Genomic DNA, 22,552 nt, shown 5'->3' with positions numbered 1-22,552 from the left:
ATTTATTTGATCTTTGAAGTTATTTTTGGTGCTCGGGCCTCCCAAAACTTACTTTTTTATTCATCATCTATAGCAAGTGTAATAATTTATTGTAATTTACTTCCTAAATTTTATTTTATTTTTCACTTTAAAACCATATATTTAAACTAAAATAAAATTAAAAGTAATAGTTTTGTAAGAATAAATAAAATTAACAATGTTTTCTAATAAAATTATTAAAAATTAACAAACCTATGAATAAAAAAATAAATTTTAAATTCAAACGTAAGACCTTTTTTTTAAATAGAAAAAAGTGAAAACTGATATGAAATTGTAATTTTACGTACTATTCCTTTAATTTGTCATTTTTTTATTGGAAATGGATATGATTAATGTAGAATCAGAGGTGATTTTAGAGGGGCCGGCATGGGCCCGGCCTCTCCTAAAATGAAAATTTATCATTTAGGCCCTCTAATTTTTTTAAAATTTAAAATTAGTAAGGTAAAATTGCACTTTAAGCATCTAAAATTATAAAAATTTAATTTAATCTTTTAAAAATTTATAAAGATATAGACTATATAAAAAAATTAAAATTTCATTTGACCCCTAAAAATTCCTATGTAAAATTACAATTTCATACAATCATATTCTCCTAAAGAAATACAGTAGAAGTTGTTTTCTTATTACCTGTTTCTAACATCTTTGGATGTTTTTATTTACCATCAACAAGAAAGTTAGTATATTTGTTTTTCTTAAAAGAACAGATGCTTAATGTAGTTGAAGCCGTAGAAACTGTACAATAGAGCTGGAAATCTTTACCGCTCTAACCCAGAAAAGGAAAAATCTTTGTAGTTTTACAGACGTTATAAAAAGTTACCAAATATCTTTATTTAATTTTGATTTCTCTTACATAACTTGCCCTACTAACTTCTATGGAATTTAATAATTTCTACCAATAAATCTGATCGTGTTCTTATTCAAAGAATCTTCACAGTTCATCATGTAAATTGCCCTCTGTAGGACGAAGTTTCGACTCTGCTTCAAGGAGATAAGTAGTAACCAATGATGCATGAAGTGCAGCACCGTAAGGAAGAACATCTTCATTGATAGTGAAGTTTGGGTTGTGGACTGAGCTGAGCTTCGGGCTGTTTTCATCTTGCATCCCAATGAAGAAGAAATACCCAGGAAACGCCTCTTGGTAAAATGCAAAATCCTCAGACCCCATCACTGGTTTCATGTCTTTAACTTTGTCATTTCCAAGCATATCCCCTGCAACTTTCAGGAAATGCTCGTGCAAGTCCTTATCGTTTACAGTCGGAGGGAAAAAGAGCATCGGCTTCTTGGTATTGTAGAAATCCACGGTCGCACTGCACCTTTGTACAGCAGCTTGCCCTTTAATAACCTGTCAACTTGACTAAATCAGCTAAACATACGTCACCAGCGCTACCTTTCATTAGCAATATATGAACTTGTCTACTTACCTCCTCGATCCGCTTCTTAAGTTGTATTAAACTCGCTTTCGAAAATGCCCGAAAAGTCCCTCCAATCCTAACTGAATCTGGAATGACATTAAAGGCTCCGCCTCCTTGAAACTTCGCAACTGTCACCACCTACAAGGAAATAGTATGCAAAAAGATGAGCCAAATCATTTCTTAATATGCATAGGGAGCAAGGGATAAAAGGCTTAGAGATAATGGAAGAAATGTACCTGGGAATCCAATGGATCAGCTTCTCGTGAAACAAGATGTTGTAGGCTGACTACAACGTTAGAGGCTGCCAAAATCGGGTCTATTGAATGTTGAGGAATGGCTGCATGGCCTCCTTTTCCGCTTATTACAGCATCGAATAAGCCACTTCCAGCCAATACAGGACCCGGCTTGCAGGCCACGGTACCGATTGGTGCACTATGTAGAACATGCAGTCCAAAGATTGCATCAACATTGTCTAACACACCTGCATCTAGCATCTTTTTTGCCCCTCCGCCACCTTCTTCAGCTGGTTGGAAAACAAGAACAACCGTACCCTGATTAAGAAACAAAATCGAATGGCATCAAGCATCCCATAAGGGAAACAAGGAAAACTAATAGGCATCATCAGAGCAATAGGATATATGTTCTGCTGTCTCTCTTCTGCTAGATCAGAAGCCTTTCACGAGCCCGAGTTTCGGACATAAAAAAAGAAGGTTATCCTCATCATGCTTGTTAATGTCTTCACGACTCTCCAACTAAGCAGATTACTTACAGTTCAAACATACTATAAACAGGGGCAGCCAAGTACTGAGAGTGCAGCATGGAGTGAGATTTAATGAATGAATGTATTCTCTATGATTACCTTCATATAATATGGAACGGTGAATTTAGCAATTTTGTAATGATAAAATACCTCTCTATTAACAATTATTTAAGATTATTATTAAGACAAGAGGCCTAAAAACCAAACAAGAGTATCAACAAAATTGCTCTGAAAAAACAATTAATAATAAAAAATTTGCTTTAAGAGAAATGGTATTTAGTACCTTTACTAATACAAAATCATGAAAAAGAGAGCAACAGTTCAATCATAAAACAAATGATCAAACATAAAGTTTGGGCACCTTTAACTCTTGAAGATGCTGTTTTAGTATTTTTGCAGCACCAAGAACCATTGAGACATGAGCATCATGGCCACAAGCATGCATCTTCCCAGGATTTTTACTCTTGTGCTCCCAATCGACTGTTTCCTACGCATTTGAACAAACTCATTTTAAACAAACTCATTTAATAGAAATTATAGTTGATTTCAAAAGGCTTTGTTTTGTTTGCCAGAGTCAACTAAAGGCAAATTCTTTTTTTTTCAAACCTGAATAGGAAGGGCATCCATATCAGCCCTTATAGCAACAAAAGGAGGTTCACCAGTCCCAACAAAGCCAACAATACCAGTGACTGAAACTGGGTATTTATAAGGAATACCCAGTTTATCCAATTCTAGTCTAATCAACTTACTAGTCTCAAATTCCTCATATCCTAGTTCGGGATTCTCGTGTATCTTCCTCCGGATTCCCACCATCCAATCAACAACCTCTTTTCTTTTAGCGAAATCAAGGAACTTCTTGGGGATTTCAGTCAACCCATTTGATGAGCTTAGAGAAGAAGATGATGACAAAACAACTGTAGGATTGAGGAGCTGGAGTATCAAAGCAAAAGAGACCAACTTGGAGAAAATCATGCTTGTTTTCATGGTGAACAAACAATTATTGAAAAATATGAAGGTAAACAAAAAAAATTGGGTTTTTTGATGGCTATATTTTTTTAATGTTGAAAATATTGAAGATATGGGTGGAAAACGGAATCCTCGCCACTCAAAACGGTGCTTTTGAGTTGTCGTTATAAAGAGCCGTAGGTGACTTTTAGATAGAGAGCCGTAGTTGTCACCGTCTACAGCTATTACACGTGCTTAATTAACTTAAATATTTCTGACATGTTTGGCGGCTGTATAAGTAGCCCTAATATCTTGGACGGTACATTACGAAAACCCTCCTTTTCGTTTTACTCTCGTTGTGTTACTACAATTCTTTTAATTATGATTATAAATATTTTTTGAAAATTTATAACATTTTATATATTTAATTTTAAAATCTGATATTACAATAATTTTCATTTTATAAAAATAATGAAAAGAAAATACCACCGAAAGTGGATTGGTTTTTCTTGTTATTAATAATAATATTACTTTGGATAGCATGTTTGTTCAATAATTGATCTAAAAGTGGATGTGGTCAAAATCCTCGAAGTCAATCACATCTTACCATTACAACATTGGACAAACGCGCAAAATGAAAAGAAAATCCCAAAATTATTTCCATTTATTATCTCGTGGAGAAACCCATACCTTTATTAATAAATTTGCTTTATTGAATTTCAGCTCACCAATCAAATTTCATCATTTTAGTATACATTTTTTGAGGTACCTATGCTATTTCAATTTTTTATATCAAAATAACTTTAATTTCAAAAATATTTATTTCTACAAAATATAACCCACCACCCACTTTTCTGATACTTTAGCTAACATTATTATTTTTTATCTATGTTCTGGTGGTGGACGAAAGTAAATTTTAATAAATAAAAAAGATAATGTTTTTTAAATTACAGTTCAAGTGATGAAATTATTAGTTTGACTAAAAATATTTCTTACCGATTCTTAATTTTTGATTTAATCTATTTAAAATTATTATTTAAATTAATCTTTTAATGATTTGATTCAATTTAAACAACATTAATAAAAAAAAAAGTAAATAACTGCACTTTTAAAAAAATAAACCTGAACGAGTAATATTTGAGTAAAAGAAAATGTGTGCGGAAATTTTTCATTTTGACAATATATATGTATATATATGAATATTTTGAAAAATTGAAAAAGTGCTTTTCTTAAATCAAAAATTAGTTTAAAAACACTTTTTTTTAAAGCACACTTTGAATAAGTATTTCTAAACCGGCTTGCTTAAGATTCTTTTAGATGGACAATAAATTTGGTTTTAGCAATATTAAAATTAATAGTAATAGTAAGATTGGATATGGTAACAGTAAAATTAAATTTAGTAGTGAAATATATGTTTAAATTAAATCGCGATGAGGTAAATATAATGGAAAAGAAAATAACCATTATATATATTATTTAAAAGTCATAAATATATAACAAAAAAATTATAACTTTTTTTTTATATTTATGATATTAATAAATAAAAAAAATCAATTTACTTTTGATAAGCAAAAGTGATTTTAATATTAAGTTAAACCATGAAAACTGTTATGGGCTTGGGTTTTAGACCTCCCATTCCTTTGTAGATCTTGTGAAGGCTTTTTCAATACATCCAAGGGGATTGCACTATTAAAGGATTGAAGTTGCAGAACGGTCCACCCCATTTTCAACACTTATCTATTACAATAAAATAAAATAAATAAATTCTGTTAATTTTTTTGTATTAAATCCACATTTAATTAAGGTCATGTCGTTATTGAAGTAATTAATTAAGTTTTTCTATTGATCACGTTGACCGTTAAAATAAAATGACGGGTCAATCAAATGGTGACACGTAATATTTTATTGTTTAATCTAATATTTTTTTCAAAAAAATATTAAAATTTATATAAACTTATTAGAATTATAAAAAATTATAAACACTTATAAATATTATAACAACATAAAAATTTTAATCAATTATTAAATTAATAAAATTTATTTAAAATATTTAAAATTAAAAAATATTAAAATTCTTTTTTAAAAATAAAAAATATTAATATTAGTATTAACTTATAAAAAATATTTAAAAAAACATAAAAACTTGAATATGACCGGTTAGCTTGAAATCGACAAGGGTACTAGTCTAGGCAAAGCCTTTAGACCAGTTGACTTGGGAACTAGGCGATTGAACTGATTTCTTTTTAATATTTTTATCAAATAAAAATTTCTTTATCCAACTATTAACATATGTCAAAATAAAATATTCTAACCAAAGTTTTCATAATTAGACCAGTGATTGAACTGATCAAGCCATCGGCTTATCAATTCGACTGATCTGTCTAGTTCAATTACATAAAACATTAAAAACATTAAAAAAAAATTAGTCCAATTGCCAACTTCCCAAATCAATCGGTCTAATGGCTTTCTTCAGACTGATACCCTTGCTGATTTTAGTTTAATCAATCCAACGAACTAGTTAAAATTTTATGATTTTTTTAATTTTTATAGGTTTATATAATTTTAATACTTTTTTATAAATTTTATAGAATTTTCATACGTTTTTATAAAATTTTAAATATGTTATATATTTTTTATAATTTATTAGATTTTTATAATATTTATAATATTTATATCAATTTTTATATATTTTTTAATATTTTTATAGTTTGATAAGTTTTTCTAATTTTTAAGTGAAAAATATTATATTAAACTAGAAATTATCATGTGTCAATGATAGAAATCATTAACACGAAGGTTTAATTGATTATTTTAATTAATGAAAAAAAATTAATTAAATGTGAATTTAATACAAAATTTTAATTTATTTTTTTAACATTTTTAAAAGCTTTTTTTACATATAAGCGAAAGTAAAAAGGATTGTTTACTTGTTTTGAGGCTGGACTAAAGATCAAGTATGAAAACATTTCTTTTGTGAGCTATGTACTTCCCACTATCTACAACCTAGCCAAAAATAATAAGCTCAGTTCTTCTTTCTCTTAGTACGTGTGCTACTTTCTTATTGGTTCTTGCGAAATCTAAAGAAAAATTAAATATAAATAAATAAAAACCAGATAAATACACCAGACCCTTTAAGCCAGTTAAGGCTAAACAAGTATACAAGTCAATTTTTCTTCCTTTTCTTTTTTAAGAGTTCTCAGGGCTGATGAATTTTTTTTCATCAAGAATCCTTACAATTTTCCCTTTTAATAAAAAGTAATTATGGATGATAAGTGTGCAAGAGGGGGATGGTCTATAATTTCCAAACCTATATCAAAGGGAGGGTTAGGCTTGAAGGAGTTGCTAGGTTTGGTGCTTTTAAGTGTAGTTATCTTATTCATATATATATTTGTATTTTTTGAATAAATTAATTTAATAAAAATATCTATAAATTATATTAATACATTTATATATTGTCTTCAATGGTTTTTACACGTGAAGCAAAATGAAAGCAAATATTAATTCATTGATTATTCGACGTTAAACTAATAGTAAGTAATATTACGTGATCGAATCGTAATACAAAAAAAGATAGTTTGTATTAGTAGATAAACTTAAACATGTCTTTAATCTAATTGGAAATGATCAAATTGATTGAAAAATTAATATGTTGTCTGTCAAGTCCAATTAGGAGATGTTTGGTCTTAAGTATCGGAGTAGATGACTCCCAGAAGATAAAAAAATTTAGATGTGACTGGCTGGATTTACTATACATCGGATATGACCAAAGTAGAATAGATCCTAAATTCATTTATGGATTTATTCATTTGTGATGTTCATAATGTGACACACCTTAATCCTGAGTGAATGGTGGAATATGTATGTATGACTTATATGCTTTAATGTAATTAAAAGTCTGAGTTCAAATAGATAAAAGAATCGAAAGTTGGTACCTTGGGTATACGGCTTCTACAACATCTAGCATCATTCACAATAGTGAAATTCATAACTCAAGAAATGGGTAAATAATATTTTCTCATTGGCATTACATGATAGATGAAAAGTAAACATGGTTACGGTTCGTTTATCTTTGTGATCACTACAGGAAAACAGACTTTTAGCGGCGTTTTTTTTTGCCTTTAGCGGCATTTTTAAGCGCCGCAAAAAACGTCGCTATATGTAACGCTGCTAAAGACCGAGACTTTTAGCTGCACTTTTTTAAAAAACACCGCTAAAGACTGGGACTTTTCGCGGCGCTTTTTTAAAAAACGCCGCTAATTTGCCCAGTTTTGCAATATGTATTTTTGCACCTATATCCAACATTCCTGCAAGAAATTCAAGCAAAAACAACAAATATACCATGATATCTAACCAAAACCCGCAAATTTAAATAATACAAAATTATACGAAAAATATATTATATAAATTGTAAATGAAAATTCAAAATATTCTTACAATAATGTTAAAAGTTACAAGAAAACAAATGTCTAAGATGGTGGATTTTGAAATTGCTGGAACATAGTCATCATAGACTGAAGCTGTAGCTGGAGTTCATTGTATTTTCTGTTCTGCTCCGCCTCCCTGGCTACTGCCTCCTCCTCCCGCGCTGTTGCCTCCTCTCTAAGTTGAGAAATTTGCTCATCTGTGCTAGCTTGTATCTGAACTATCTGATCGTTTAACCTCTGAACTTCAGCTTGACTTTGACTCCCGGAAGGCATGTATTAGTGCGAGGTGGATCCAAAATCTAGGGTCAGGTTAACACCAGATCCTTGAAATCTAACCCAACCATACCTTTCAAGACCCAAAACTTCATTAATAATTCTGTTATCAATATCCTCAAAATTAACAAAACTATCAGTCGAAGCAGTCGCTTCATACTCTGCCTTCTTATCTTTTAGTTTCTTCTAATAAATCAGTCAAAGAGTTAGAAATGAAATATACAATAAAAAAGAATACAACATAACATTATTTAAATTAAACTAATAAAAATGACGAATTAAAACATTATAATTAAATATTATAAATATTTATAATGAATCAAATTTTATTAAGGAAATATACCATAATTTCTGCAGCCTCAGATGTCATCGGAGTTCCATCTTTTTTCCTATGCGTAATGTCAAAAAGCTGAAGGCGTCCAACTTTTTGACCAGACGAGGCTTCCTACAATATAGTAGTAAAAATATTATTTAATAGTAAAAAGTCATTAATACTTGATAGAATTAATAAATCCATAGTACCGCGGCCTGAGCTACACAAGCAAAACTTCTCGACCTTGCCGTGTGTGTAAATTTTTGTTTTTGCCTGCTGCTTGTTCCAACTCGCTCACAGTTCTACATAATGAAATTATTATTACGTATATAGTAAATACTATAAACCGAAAAATTTATAAAAGTTTGCAAGTACATAATACCTCTCCTTTCTTCGAATTCCAAAATCGAACTGCATCTTCCCATTGGTACCTCAGCATTTCCGGTGGGACATTTTGCAATTTTTCTTCGAGGCTTATGGGTTTTTAAAATATTCTTTTTTTCAAACTACTTTTATGGTCTCTCCATTTTTTACCCAATGCCTTCTTGATATAGGCATCAGAGACCTCTAAAGCAAACCTCTCCTAAAAAACACAAGTTTAGGAATTAAATATAAATAAAACTTAAACCAAAGTATTATAAATTACATTAACGTTTTGGTACCTTAATATTAGAGAGAGCTTGATTTTTATTGTTATCAGGCATGTTATGCCATGATTCGTAGTTGATGGGCAACATATTGGCATTTCGTGCTATAATGCCCAAATAGCCTGCTAAAAGTCGAGCTTCTTGTCCAACAGGTTGACCATGGCTGTTTCTAGTTACTTTGACACGCTCGACAGAATTTAAGTTATATAAATCTGTTAGGAGCGTACATCCTTGACCTCTGCGCGTCCCACCATTTTCAGCTGAAAAATAATATATTGTTACTATATTGAAATTTAAAAATAAATCAGTAATAAAATTTAATACAATTTGTAAAATAAACTTAACATTACTTTAAAATTCCATAGACTCATCAAGTGTCTCCGGCACGCTTGAAGATCCTACAACTGTCTGCTGTTCAGTACTTACTTCTTCCGAATTTGTAGTATTCTGTACAATACTAAGATCTCTTAATCTTCTTCTAGGCATTTTTCCTGCAACACATAAAATAGTTAAAATTTTAGTAAGAAATAGCAACAATAGTAAATATAAAATAGTTAAATTATATAACATGACCAATGTTAAAATTATAACATTACATATAAATAAAAAATCATAAAATCTTACTACATCATAAATCGTAAATATCTTCGTCCACATCCTGACGAACCCATTGAAATTGTGTACTAGTACTAGGGATATTTTCATTTAAGTTTTGTTTTGGAAAATGCAAAGTTTCTGATCTTTCAACGATGTCATCTCTACTTCCATTCCCCATGTCAAATAAGTCTCTAGGGGTGTTTCGGAGTACAACGTACCAACCCTCATCAATTGGATCTTTCGAGTAAAAAACTTGTTTAACTTGAGAAGAAAATACATACGGCTCGTCTATCAAATGTTCTCCAGTGTGAATTAATCGAGAGAAATTCACCATTGTAAAACCAAACTGACCATTTTTAATTCCGCGAACAGTATTAGCATCAGCCCAATCACATCGAGATAAGACAACTTTCCATTTTCCATAGTAATCCAACTCAATAATGTCGGTTAGAAGTCCGTAATACTCCACATTTCCCTCGACAGGATTACTGTCCCTAGCACTAGCGTAACTTGTAATTAAAGAATTAACAACTACTCCACAATTTTGAGTTCTCCTCAATCTCTCGCGATATTTGGTATGAAATCTGAATCCATTCATGATGAAGCCACTATATCTTTTTCCTACTCGATTCGGACCTTGGGAAAGCCATTTAACTTCGTCATTAATGACATTCCCACTCCAAACCTATTGAATCAAAAATAAATTGAGTAATTGTAAATGTTATGTGAAAACATTATTATTTGTCAATAAAATGTTGAGTTGCATACCGTTTGGCTTAACCATTCATGAAAAGGTTCTGTGAATAACCTATTAATCTCGCGATGTTGTAATCTTCGTGAGCGTGAACGAGATCTTAAGACTTGTTTGTACTCACTATGTTAAAAACATGTTTAATTCGTTAAAAAATAAACAAATCAAAAAAAGATGAATATTTATTATATTCTAGAACTTACTTGCGTAATTGTTCAAGTGCATCGTGGTGGAAAAGAACATATCTATGTGCTTGTATCCAAGATCGGTCATCTAATTCTGCAATTTCAACTTTGCTGATTGGTTATCCATAACTTTGAAATAAATAAGTTTCGGCCAAGTTAGGATCATTGAGTCCGGCATTTCTACTTGGTCTATTCAATCTTGTTTCAACATCTTCTAAATATCTAGAACAGAATGTCATACACTCCTCTGCCAAGTAGCCTTCAGCAATTGATCCTTCCGGATAACGCTTGTTACGGCAATAAGACTTCAATTTGCTTAGGAACCTAAACACCATATACAACATTATCAAAACTGGTAACTATAGGTATAAAGGTGAATGCCTTTGAAATAAATTAGCACCTTTCAATTGGATACATCCAACGATAGAAAACCGGCCCACCAACTATTGCTTCACGAGGGAGATGAATGACAAGGTGCACCATAATAGTGAAGAAGGAAGGTGGAAAGATTTTCTCCAAATTGTATAATGTCAAAGCGGCTTGATCTTGTACTTTTTCAAGTTCTTCAACATTCAGAACTTTGCCACAAATTGCTTTCATTATATTGGACAGTTCAATTATACAAAACGTTACCTTCTTTGACATACAGCACCGTAAAGCAACTGGAAGTAGATCTTGCATCAAGATGTGATAGTCATGTGATTTTAATGAATATAGTCTTCGATCTTTAAGACTTCCACATCGAGATATATTTGATGCATACGCATCCGGAACCTTTATATCCTTCAACACCGTGTAGAACATTTCTTTCTCTTCCTTTGACATTGCAAAAATTGTAGGCGGCAACCAATATTTTCCATTAGGAAGTACTTGGGGATGAAGATCACGCCTAATTCCCATGTGAACTAAATCAAGTCGACTCTGAAGATTATCTTTTGATTTACCATCGACGTTCAAAATTGTCTGGATGATGTTCTCGCAGACATTCTTCTCAATATGCATCACATCAAGATTGTGGCGTAATATGTGATGCTCCCAATAAGGCAACTAAAAAAAAATACTTCTTTTCTTCCACAAGTCCGCCTCATTATGGTCATCCTCCTCGTCAAATTCATCATCAGATTCATCCCTCGATCGTCTATTTGTTTGCCTGTTAGATGGTTGATTCAGCTTCCCGTAACTGAAATCCATATCTTTTAACATGAATAAGATTTTAGATCCAATGGTCTGCTCAGGAGCTTTTTTCAACTCTTTAGTACCATCAAATAAAGCCCTCTGAAATCTATAGCTATGATTTTCATCTAACCACCGATGATGCCCCATATAGCAGAACTTCTTCCCATTATATAACCACTGTGAACACGTTTGAGCAACACAACAAGGACAAGCATAACGTCCTCTGGTACTCCAACCAGATAAATTCGCATATGCCGAAAAATCATTAATTGTCCACGGCAAAGCAGCACGTAGGTAAAAGTTCTCATTTCTTAATACATCATACGTCTCAACACCCACCCATAATTGTTTTAACTCTTCAATAAGTGGCTGCAGATATATGTCAATATCATTTCTGGGGTCTTTCTCTCCAGGGATAATCATAGATAATATCAAAGAAGATTGCTTCATGCAGAGCCATGGAGGCAAATTATAAGGAACAATGACCACAGGCCAAGTACTGTACGAGATGCTCATGATTTTAAAAGGATTAAATCCGTCAGATGCTAACCCGAGCCTTACACTCCGAGGATCACTTACAAAGCTTGGAAATTTATTGTCAAATGATTTCCATGCTAAAGAATCTGCAGGATGCCTTAATAATCCATCATCCGTTCATTGATCATGATGCCACGTCATAAACTCGGCTGTCTTTGACGACATGAATAGCCTTTGAAGCCTTGGGATTAGCGGGAAATATCGCAAAATCTTGTTCGGCTTCCTTATTGACTGTGGCCCATATTCATCCTCATTAACATCTTCTACATCTCTATTCATCCAATGACATTTACCGCAAACATGACAAGACTGTTGATTTCTCCGATCACCCCAATACAACATGCAATCATTTGGGCAACTATGAATTTTGCTGTACCCAAGGCCCAAATCTTTTATCACTTTCTTCATGTCTTTACATGATTGAGGGATTTTTGCAAATGGGAACATTTCTCTCAAAAGCTCTAACAGCATTGTCAAAGAGTTTCCGGTCCACCCTCCCAAACATTTTAAGTGGAAAAGGCGAATACAAAATGACATTTTCGAAAATTTTGATCCCTCATAAAGTTCTTCATTCATTTCAGCAAGTAACGTGTAGAACTTCGTCGCTTCTTCATTCAGTTGTTCATCCGGTACACTTCTTCTCGTTTCCATAAAAGTATTCCCACCGATATTATAATCATCGGATGCAACATAGTTTGGTGGAAATGATTGAAAACCTTCACTCCGCATATTAAATGCATCCCGCATCATACCTTCCATGTCATCTTCTCTAACATACTGACGGTAACCACTATAAGGATAACTCGGATTAATCGTCGAAGAGGCTCCACTAGGTGTACACTCTCCATGGAAAATCCATTTTTTATACCCTCGAATGAAGCCATCAACAATTAGATGTTCGTAGACAACTTCACGATAATGCCAATAAATATTGCCACATTTCTTACACGGGCAAAGAATCATATTCTCTTGGCTTGAATTGTGAAATGCAAAATCTAAAAAAGATTGCACTCCATTTTGATACTCGTTGCTTGCCATTGAGAAATTCATGCAAGTCCTATCCATTTCGTAGTTGTTGAAGTCTAAAGTTGGCAATAAGTTACACGGGTAAGTTGTTTATTATGTAAGTCTTGATATGATATATATTTATGTTTTATGTAAGTTATGTAGATTATATAAGTTATGAAATTTGAACTTTAAACTATATGCTTTTAAGGAAATTATTAGATTAAACTACATGTATTAGTTAAGTTATGTAAGTTGTTATGTACGTTATGTGAGTTATGTAAGTTGTTATGTAAATTATGTAAGTTATATGAGTTATGTAAGTTATGTAATTTATTTAAGTAATGATCAATATTAATACTATTTTGATAAAAATTAGTTATAACTTTTAAAGACATTTAAAATTATTAAATATTAAAATCAAACATTATTTATATAAAACAATTGTAATTTGAATATAATAATATCAAAAATAATCGTAGTTTAATTTTTATATTATAATATATTTAAATAATGATCAATATTATTATATTGATAAAATTATTTATAAGTGGCCCTTCAGTCGTTGAAATTTTTAAATCTTTTTTAAGGTCGATAGAATTATTTATAAGCTCCATAGAACTTTTTTTGAAATCTTTTTTTTTATACAAATACATTTAAAATTATTAAATATTAAATTCAAACATTATTGATATAAAAAAAATAGTAATTTGAATATAATAATATCAAAAAAGAATCGTAGTTTAATTTTTATAAGTAAATTGGAAATAAATTAAGGTTATATAAATATTCAATAGTAAATGAGCTCGATAGAACTTTTTTCAAGTCTTTTTGAATTTTTTAAGATTCATCATACGTGGCGTTGTTACACCTAGGGAGGATCCATTATATCTTACATCTCGATATAAGGCAACCCGTCAGGTTTCCAGCCTATATACTTTGAATCTTTAAAATATTTAAAATAAGGTTGGAGAGAAGGTCAGCTATTGTTGTAATTTTAATGGACAAGCAAGCTACATGGTAATAAAATTAATTCATACTTATTCATACTCCACTCTCACCAGCAAACAGAGGCTGGAGTCAAAAAAGTAATATTTGTTAAATAATTTAAAGTGAAAATGCATAGAAATAAGGAAAAAAATTTAGCAACGAAACCTGTACCTAGAACAGATGTCAATGGCTGTGGTGTATTTAGTTGCACCAAATATTAATTCAGGTGTTCGATAGTACCTAGAACAGATGTAAGGTTATAAGAGTAGCACCAAATATATTTCAGTTTAAGCAAATATAAAAACTTTATCTATATCAGTACTAAATATTAATTCGAAGATTAAATGGTGACTTCAGTTGAACCAATAGTTGCAGGAGGAGCAGGAAGCAGTAACTGATGCTGAATTTGGTCCAAACCTTTGTATATATGCCATAGATATTTTGGGTTAACCTCATATGAATTCCTAAAAGCATCAAAACCAGATAATGGATTCTAATTTTCCCAAATAAGCTAATTTAATTATAGAGAGAAATGAATCAAGCTGAAAAATGAATGTTATCTGTCATAATACGGCTACTTGCTATATTATGCCATGATACAAGCAAATAACATAATTATAACGTGAAAACAGAAATATTGCATATTGTATATAATACAAATTATTTATGTATCAAATTTTATAAGAATATAAAATAATTTAAACATGACTGCATCATAAGAAAAACGAATGAACACAGATGGGTACACAAGTTGTCAGGTCTACTTCCATCAAAATCAGATAGTAAAATTCATAATTAGTTAAAAACCGTAAGAATCAATAATAGCTAACTTTAGCTTGTGAAGCAACAAAATGACATAAGCTGACACAGATGGGAAAACTAAATATTTTCTTCAGAAATTAAAATTTAACTTTAAAAAGTAATTATTAAATTAAATATTAAAAACTAAAAATTACATTATTCCAATGTAATAATCAAAAGTTGGAATCGTGAAGAATGTTGGAATAGTAAAAGCATGATGAATAATAATGTAAGCAATATTCAGTGAAGTGATCCTAATTAATGATCTTTCAAAAGCATCTAATTCTTGCAGGATTTATTCTATATATATATGTATATATATATATGTATATATATGTATATATATATAAAATTAATGGATAAAGAATTATTTAGTGATTACTATATTCTTAGTTGCAAATATTTATGGAGAATTTTTAAAATTAAATCCAATGGGCAGTACAAAGTAATTTCAGTTTTAGCATTGAATTTGGTTACAAATTACAAAATGAGAATACAAGTTATTTGGATTTGAGACTAATCTATGTTTTTTCCTATTTTAATATTTATATTCGAATATTTCCAAACATAAAACAAGTTGGCCGACAAATTTTGTGTTTTACGAAACATTATTTCTTTTTTTTATTCTTTCCTACAATTCAAATATTTTTACGCCTTACGTCTGAGAGCAATGAAATTAGAAAGTACATTGACAGAAGCAGATCTCAAATAATCATGCAGAATAACAAATTTAAGAGCAGATCTCAAATAATCAAGCAAAATAACAAATTTAAGACAGTCATATCTGGACAGGAAGAGTACTACATATTCCAAGGACAGATCTATCTCATTCAAGGATTTACAAGCACAGACCTTAGACCTATCGTTTAAACTAATTATTGTAGAGTTTCCCAGGGAATTATTTAATTAAAGTCATTCATGTGTGCCTATTTCCTGATGGTTGACTTAGCAATTGGGATACTGGTTTCACAGTACTTAAAATCCAGCCAATCAGAGATTTTTCTAATGCAGGACATCAGAGTAGAAAGCAGTTTTTTATACACGAGACCAGTAGGCTATGTGGACAGTCATATTAGAATGAAAGCCAGCCGAAAAAGTTTAAAGCATTATCTTAAGTGAGATAAAAGGGAGAGGAAAGAAGAGACTGACTTTACTTTGGTCAGACCAAAGACTGCAACCTGAACCAATAACACCCCAAACCCACACAACTAAACACACCACACTCCAAACCAGAGATGAAAAAAGCAAAAAGCAAAAAGAAAAATGTTGAAGCAAAGATTCATACCTGAAATCAGTCTCCGATGAAGCAGGGGTTACAAAAATCGCAACAAAAAAACGGCAGAGAAATGAACCCACTGAAATAGAAGTAAAAAAAAACATTGATCTGAAACCAAAATAGAAATCAAAAGGCAAAGACAGACAAAGACAAAGTTCAAGATTCATACCTCAAAATCAGTCCCCGATGAAGCAGTGGATTTCAAAAACCACAAAAACCAATTTCTTGCTTGATGACTATACCATCCAACAACACTGAAAAATCAAAGAAAAAGTATTGTAAGCATAACGAGTAAAGAATAATGAGGAAAACAAATTTGTACCTAACTTACACGATGAGTGTAGCAGAATCAAATGAACCGCTTCCAAAGTCGATATCGGACAGACGCAATGGTTTCGGGAAATAACAGCAAGCGAGACGAGAGGAAAGGGAAAATAGTTAGGGATTTCGGGGATGGGAAAACAGATTTAGGGAAAAAATGGGATTTGGGGAAAACGTTAGGGATTTCGGGTTTGGGGAATTAGGGGATGATTTGGGGAAAAAGAAAGTGGTGTTTTTTGTTTTAGGGATTTAAGGAAGGAAGAACAAAAATAGGGAAAAAAGACTTAGCAAAAAACCGAACTGATTTCGGGTAAAGGGAATAAACCTCAAGGGGGAAAAAACGACGCCATTTCAAATAAGGAAACTTTGTGGCGTTTTCATCAAAGCGCCGCTAATGAGACATTTTGCAGCGTTTTAGGCAAAGCGCCACTAACGCCTCTTTTATCTATTACAAAACGACGCCGTTCTAATACAATTTGTGGCATTTATTATAGAAACGCCGCTAAAGCCACTAATATTTAGAGGAAACGTTGCCGTTTTACTCTAATGTATAATTAAATTTTGTGGCGTTTTTTGGAAAACGCCACTATTGCTTATCATTTGCAGCGTTTTATGTATAAGCGCCGTTAATACCTGAATATTTTTTAAAAATTGGTCAAAATTTAAAACTATATATTTTGAGTTTCTTTTATATTATATCCAAGTAATGTTAGTGTAGTACAAAATATATTTTTCATATATTTATATTACTTGTAGTACAAAATGACAAGAATCTCATAAAATTCCAAATATTGGTTTAGTCTTCAACAATATACCTTTAAATTTAAACCTCAAACCATAAACTTATAGCACTCTAAACCCTAACTATAGTTAAAACTTCAATTTTGATTTAATACACATTTTAAAATACATCAATATATTTTTATATTGAATAAATATAAATATTACGTATGCATATAAATTAATTAAATAAAAACATGACGCTATTTATATCAATAATTGTGTTAATAGGTGGAAAGATCTAGATCAAATTACAGTTCATGTACACAATTGCACACTAAACCACTTTTCATCTTAGCTATTTGGGATTTAACCCATTTTGATATATATTATTTTAAAATAATAATTTATATATATTTATCTTATTTATATTAAAATAATAATTTATATATATTTATCTTATTTATATTTATCTTCTAAATTAAATCCAAAATTATACTCTAAACCTGAGACCCTAAACCCTGAACCACAAATACAAAACTTATAACCCTAAACTTTAAACCCAAAACCCATTCACAGTAACCCCTAAACCAACCATAAATCCTAGACTATAAAGCCCCCAAACTATAAACTTTAAAAATCATTAACCCTAAACCATAATCGTAGACATATTTTTGGGAATTCGTGTGACCAATGTTAGTATAGTACAAATTAAAACACATATATACATTTATATTCTTATATTAAATAATATGGGTATATACAAATTAAATGGCATGAATCTCAGTAAAATCCAAATGTTCTTCAGTTTCTAGCTAATAGTATCCTTTCCTTAAACCCTAAATTAATCGAAACTTACACCCTAAATATATAGAATCTTAATATATATAGCAAGGGACAAAAGTAATTAAAATAGAATCTTAATGCTTACCAAAACCCTAAAATAAATTAATTTTTTATCATTAATCATAACCTCTAATCCCTAATAACATAACCCCTAAAACCATGAACATTAAAATTAATTCGACCCTAATACCTAAAACACAGTAAACCTTAAACTTACACTCTAAAACATAAATCCATAACCCAAAATAATAAATATTATATCATAAACCCTAAAACTCTAAATTAACCTAAAATTCATAACCTTAAACCTTAAAATAATATAATTTATTTGCGGCGTTTTTTTAAAAACACCGCTAATTCCTCTATAGCTAACTAAGGGACGGCGCCGTTTTGCTCAAAACTTCTGCAGCGTTTTCAGACAACCGCCGCTAATACGTCACCTATTCCGTCGTTTTCAAAAAACACCGCTATTGCTTGAATTTTTTGTGGCGTTTTTGGTAAAACGCTGCTAATGCCTCAACAGCTCAGCATCAAAATGGCGCCGTTTTGGTCAACACATTTGGGGCGTTTTTCGACAACCGCCGCCAATGCGTCACCTATTGCGGCGTTTTTAAGAAAACGCCGCTAATTCTCACTTTTTTGCGGCGTTTTCTATATAAGCGCCGCTAATATTGATATTTTGCGGCGTTTTTTGGCAAACGCCACTATAACCCTTACCTATAGCGGCACTTTTATACAAATGCCACTAATGTGTAAATTTTGCGGCGTTTTTCATCCAAACGCCGCTGAAAGCGCTGCTAAAAGTCTATTCTGCTGTAGTGGATAAACGACTTAATTGCTATTTGATAGTAATTGACTTTTCATGAAAGAGATGTAATGATATTTTCTCATTGGCATTACATGATAGATGAAAAGTAAACATGGTTACGGGTCGTTTATCTTTGTGATAAATGACTTAATTACTATTTGATAGTAATTGACTTTTTATGAAAGAAGATGTAATGATTACCATGAGATAAAATAGGATCATATTGGGAGAATAAATTTATTCAAAAGAGATTAAGAATATCCTATAAATGTAACACACTTAATACAAAGTCATTGAACGCCATTGATTAAATAACTTTCATAACGATATATAATTAGGGAGAGCCCAGTCACGATACTATTGTGAAATGACTTTATAATGAAATGAATTTATAATTAATAAGCGAAAAGCTAGAACTTAATTATAAATAATTTGAACCCTAATTATATATGTCCAATCGATCCCTCTGCTAGCTCGTTGAAATAAAAAATGAATTGCATAAAAAATCAAATAAACGAAAATGGATGGAAATAATAAAGTTAGAGAAATAAGTTACATTCGAAAATGAATGTGTTTTCTCACTAAGTATGGAATTGACTTGAGAATTAATTTAAGTTTTTCGAATTATAATTTACTCAAATAATTGAAGTTCGAAAATAGAATTAAATTAATTAATTATTGAGAATCTATTAAATATGAAAATTAAATATATTTTTTCATAAATTCTTTTACAATAAAGTTATCATAACTTTAACAAAATTAGATTTGGGTTGAGAAAATTAGTTAATTGAAAAAAATAATTTATCTAATTAAATTAATTTAATAAATAATATTTATTTCGAGAAATATAAAAATATATATTGAGTTGAATTAAATTATAAAGTGTTAAGTTAAAAATCTAAAAAGTACATATAATTAAACCTAGTACAAGAGAAGCTCAAAACCCCTCATAATTCATACGAGAGGCAACAACCCTAGTATATTTAAATAGGGTGTACAACTCCTCTCCTAGTTAAACTAGGAAGCTAATTTTTCTATCAAATAAATATTATTTGTATTCTACTAATTCAATTAGGATTCTTCTATATCTCTTTATAGGCATTGGTAGAGCTAAAAATAAAAAAACTTTGAGATATAGTTATTCTACCTGAAAAAAATTATTTTCTAAATATAAATTATATTTTCTAGAAATAATAATTTTATCGGTATCTATTGAGAGAAAATTACTTTTCTACTGAAAGAAAGAAATTATTTCTGATTTTGTGTTTAATTTGTGATTGTTCGAACTATGGGAATAGCAGAGAAAGTCGTTCAGGTGAAAGCCGGAAACATCTAGGATCCGTCTTAGTTAAAACACAGGTATTTTTTGGGAAAAATTAATTGTTATAAATTATAAATATTACAAACCGACTTGATTTTTAAAATTTTAATTTTTCGCTATAACAAAAATTTTTTCTAAACCGATTTTTTTTCCAACAGAAGCTTGATAGTTGGAATCAAGCTTGCATTATGTAAAATTTGTGATCTATTTTAATTCAAGCAGGATCTCTTTGGATTGCTTAGATCCAAGCTTATGTTCTTAGGCTCTTAAGGGTAGGGATTTGATGCAGGTTTCTCCTTCTCCTTCTCAAATTGAGGTGTTGAGTTGATTAGAAATCCTTAAATTGATGAATTCATTGTCCCAAGATAAAAATATTTTATGTGAAGTCCGGAATGAAAGTAGAAGTAGAGTAGCCAAAGTAAATTGGTGTAAGCTGCTTTGGTTCCTTATCATATTCCAAAACATTCCATGATTGTTGGATGGCAATGTTTAATCGACTACTTAGGAAGGATAGTCTATTGGCTTGGGGATTCCAAGTTTATAGTGGTGGTTGTTTTTGTCATAGTGAGACGGAGACTAAAAATCATTTATTTTTTTAATGCAACTATTTTAAGACGGTTGGGAAAGAGGTGTTAAATCTTTGCTCATTGCAAAGATCTTCTGAACAGTGAAATTTTGAGTTACAATGGGTGGTACTCAAATTAAGAGGGAAAGGTTTGATTTCAATTGTATTGTGGTTTTGGCATGGGGAGCTTTCTTTTACTGGATTTAGAGCAGGAAAAGACTAAAGATGTTATTCATATGATGTTATTGTTGGAAATAAACTATTGCAAAATAAATTTATTAGCACTTAGAAAAATAAATAACGAAATATGAAATAAAAAATTTACTGCGCGTGGTAAATCTATTGTCTTAGAAATGAATTCGCCCTAATCGGTATAATCATGTAGTGGACGTCGTCTCTAGGCATGTTCAGTCGGTTAACCGACCCGAAATTACATTAACTGAATTAACTGACCCTTCAAAATTTTTAACCGTTAATCAAACTGAAATTTTTTCAAAAAAATTAACTGAACTGAAATTTTTTCGGTTAATTCGGTTAACCGACCGAATTAACCGAAATTATACGATTTTAATTTTTGGTTAAAATAAGTATAAAATTAACTGAATTAATCGAATTAACTGAATTATTTGTATAAAATTATATGTTTTTATTTTTATTTTTATTTTTAGTTTTAGATTTTTATTTATTAAATTATTTGTAATTTTTATGATTGGGTTGGGTAATTGGGTTGGGTTGGGTACTTGGGTTAATATATATTAGATTGGGTATTTGGGTTTATGTTGGATTGGGTTTGAGTGAATAATAGGCTATTTATATATTATAATTTTATTTGTTAATTTTTTTGGTTAAACTAGAAAAATTCGGTTAACTGACCGGTTTCGAACTGAATTAACTGTTAACCGAAAACTCAAAAAATTATTAATCGACCCCGATCGAATTAATTCGATTAACTGACCGATTAACCGAATTTTTTCGATTTTACCCGAATTTTGCACACTCCTAGCCGTCTCCCAAGGTTAACACAATGTTTTGATATTCGTACACTCGAATATAGAAGATGGAACTCGATTGGTGTTACTATTCTGGGAAATCACAGTAGGGTCAATTCCTAAAAAAGTTTGGAGGGGTCACAGTCAATCTTGCTTAAAACCCAAACTCTTAAACAGAACGGAAAGAAAGGCAGAGGGGAAAAATAATTTTTAGAGAGAGTTGTGTTTTTGTTGTGTGTGTAAAATGAGGAAAATAACTCTCTATTTATACTAATAATAGAATGGCAAAACAATAATTAGCCTAGGGCAAAAGAGTAAGAAAATACACTGAAATCGCTCTACTATTTCCACGCCCAACAACCAAATAGTAAAAAAATACAAGATTTTTTGGAATAGTAAACTGAAAAAAAAAATTGTTAAAGATATTATTTTCTGAAAAATAATAAAACTTTTATAAAAAAAAATGTACACGTAATACGTGTTAGAGACATAAAATGGGAATATACCCACTAACACCAACCTTTTACGTTACCAACAATTATTTGATAGTAGAATTAGATCCGATAATATTGTAAATAATAGAATTTGTATAGCTTAGGGTAAAAAGTGTTTTTACTGTATAGCTTTTGTTTACATCAGAATTTCCTATGTTACTTTGCTGTAGCACATTTTCTGCTTTTGGATAAATAATATTTACAAATTTTCTGCATTTATTGATCTGAAGGAAGGTCTCAAGTACAGGTGCCATGGATTCAAAAATTGGTGGCCCTCTTCAGTAAGGTATCTTCCTTTCCGGCCCTGTTTTTCTACTGCTTTTTTTATCAAAGAATAATTTTTTTTTGTTTCTTACC

General features: G+C 30.8%; 1 protein-coding gene across 1 annotated transcript; it reads right to left on the bottom strand.

The window, feature by feature from the left end:
• Positions 1-772: 772 nt before the first annotated feature.
• Positions 773-3,419, bottom strand: LOC107897363 (IAA-amino acid hydrolase ILR1-like 4). The gene is made up of 5 exons (XM_016822802.2): positions 2,818-3,419; positions 2,573-2,698; positions 1,688-2,002; positions 1,461-1,589; positions 773-1,381 (listed from the first exon to the last, which is right to left on the bottom strand). Exons 1-5 carry the CDS (start codon positions 3,193-3,195, stop codon positions 968-970), a joined length of 1,362 nt encoding a protein of 453 aa, XP_016678291.2. The 5' UTR covers positions 3,196-3,419; the 3' UTR covers positions 773-967.
• Positions 3,420-22,552: the final 19,133 nt, after the last annotated feature.

Source organism: Gossypium hirsutum, chromosome A10 (genome assembly GCF_007990345.1).
Source record: "Gossypium hirsutum isolate 1008001.06 chromosome A10, Gossypium_hirsutum_v2.1, whole genome shotgun sequence".
In the NCBI taxonomy this organism is placed as follows: domain Eukaryota; kingdom Viridiplantae; phylum Streptophyta; class Magnoliopsida; order Malvales; family Malvaceae; genus Gossypium; species Gossypium hirsutum.
The sequence above is the reverse complement of the archived record's forward strand: the minus strand, read 5'-3'. Positions and strand labels throughout refer to the sequence as shown.

Coding starts and splice junctions, on each gene's coding strand:
- LOC107897363 (XM_016822802.2), bottom strand. CDS start 3,195: ATGAAAACAAGCATGATTTTCTCCAAGTTGGTCTCTTTTGCTTTGATA. Junction 2,699..2,817: donor TGGATGCCCTTCCTATTCAG/GTTTGAAAAAAA, acceptor TCAAATGCGTAG/GAAACAGTCGATTGGGAGCA. Junction 2,003..2,572: donor AGCATCTTCAAGAGTTAAAG/GTGCCCAAACTT, acceptor TTTCTTAATCAG/GGTACGGTTGTTCTTGTTTT.